The sequence below is a fragment of the Perognathus longimembris genome, chromosome 9 (genome assembly GCF_023159225.1).
Source record: "Perognathus longimembris pacificus isolate PPM17 chromosome 9, ASM2315922v1, whole genome shotgun sequence".
Classification (NCBI taxonomy): domain Eukaryota; kingdom Metazoa; phylum Chordata; class Mammalia; order Rodentia; family Heteromyidae; genus Perognathus; species Perognathus longimembris.
Window position 1 is genome coordinate 38873713 of NC_063169.1, and position 1886 is coordinate 38875598.

General features: G+C 42.3%; 1 protein-coding gene across 2 annotated transcripts; it reads right to left on the reverse strand.

The window, feature by feature from the left end:
- Positions 1-323: 323 nt before the first annotated feature.
- Positions 324-1886, reverse strand: LOC125357214 (heterogeneous nuclear ribonucleoprotein A3-like). Of its 2 annotated transcripts, XM_048353970.1 has the most exons (2): positions 1822-1886; positions 324-1755 (listed from the first exon to the last, which is right to left on the reverse strand). In XM_048353970.1, the coding sequence occupies exons 1-2, from the start codon at positions 1825-1827 to the stop codon at positions 700-702; spliced, it is 1062 nt and encodes a 353-aa protein (XP_048209927.1). In that variant the 5' UTR covers positions 1828-1886; the 3' UTR covers positions 324-699. The 2 variants fall into 2 exon arrangements, with proteins under 2 accessions (XP_048209927.1, XP_048209926.1); XM_048353969.1 differs by having other exon boundaries at positions 324-1886.

The window sequence follows — 1886 nt, forward strand, 5'->3', positions numbered from 1 at the left end:
CTTAATGCTATTAAATTCACAAATATGCTAATTTAAATACCCAATGCTATGTATCTAAAACACACAATGCATACATACAAGTATCTATTCTCTCCACATGTCAGCGCCCATTCATATCATGGTTTGGAAATGAGGAGAATAGATTCCCCTTAAATTGCGAGTCAGTAAGGTGTTTCTTTACAGTTATCTTTAGCAAAATTCATACAAAATAGTAATTAACAATAATCTTTACTTGTTAACTCACAAGGAAACACCTTCAAAACTGCATTTTGTTAAAGTTTCTGTACTAAAATGTAGAAAAACTGAACTACACAAATATTGAAAAGTTAAAAATTCCTTAATTTTTTATTCCTGGTACCACTACCACAATTTACAGGACAATATACCTGATGTAATGAAAAGAAAAAGACAAAGCTACAACAGATAAAAGACCTCAGGAATGTACATCTAATTGACACTACATTGCATTAATCAATAGCTGCACTTTTTGCAAACTGTGGCTATGACAGTCCTGAACAAGAAGGGTTTCCTGTTTAAGCTGCAGTAACTTTTCTGACTATGGATCATCGTTCCTTCTGTGGCAGATTTTTACAGTTCCTCTAATGCATTTGGGACGACTGTCTCAAAGTAACCTGCAGCTTTCCTGACAACTCCTCGCTCTCTCTCCTGCTAAGAACTGTAGCCCTTTTTCTGTCGTTTTTAAAAACTTCCGCTACCATATCCACTACTTCCACCACCAGATCCATAACCACCACCATATGGACTGCCAGAGCTTCTTCCACCAAAACTACCCCCCTTCATGGGTCCATAATTTGACTGCTGTTGTCCACTGTAATTTCCAAAATCATTATAGTTTCCACCACCACCGTAGTTACCGCCACCAAAATTTCCTCCTTCATTGTAACCATCATAACCTCCTCCTCCACCACCATGGTTTCCATAACCTGGTCCACCACCACCACAACCTCCTCTACTACTATAACCAGGACCACGGCCATAGTTGCCACCATCACCTCCAAATCCATTGTATCCACCATCACCTCCTCCATAGCTACCTCTGCTGCCACCACCTCCACCACCATAGCCTCCTCTTCCACCAAAGTTTCCACCACGTCCAAAATTACCTCCACCACCTCCAAAGATTCCTCCACGACCCATAAAGTTGCCAGATCCACCTCCACGACCTCTTTGTGATCCAGCAGACTGCATCTCTTGTTTAGAAAGGGCCTTTTTCACTTCACAATTATGCCAATTAATAGTGTGGTATTTCTGAACAACAATTTTATCAACTGTATCATGATCATCAAAAGTTACAAAAGCAAATCCTCTCTTTTTTCCACTCTGCCTGTCTTCTATTACTTCTATGGTTTCAATCTTGCCGTATTTTTCAAAGTAGTCTCTCAAATTATATTCTTCTGTATCTTCTTTAATACCACCAACAAAAATTTTCTTCACTGTTAGATGGGCTCCTGGCTTCACAGAATCCTCTCTAGAAACTGCTCTCTTTGGTTCTACAACAGGTTCATCAACCTTGTGGGGTCTAGCATACATGGCTGCATCCACCTCTTCAACACAAGAGTAAGTCACAAAACCAAAGCCCCTGGAACGTTTTGTCTGAGGATCTCTCATTACCACACAATCTGTGAGTGTGCCCCATTTCTCAAGATGTTCTCTTAAACTATCATCTGTAGTTTCAAAGCTCTGACCACCAATAAACAGCTTCCGCAGCTGCTCTGGTTCCTTTGGATCATGGCCCTCCTCCCCCCGGCGACGGCGGCGACGGCCGGAGTCGGGCTGGGGGCGACCGGGCGGCGGTTTTACCTCCATTTTGAGACCGGACTCGCCTCTTCCAACTCGAGTTCAATATGGGACCGAGAGGAAGAGGC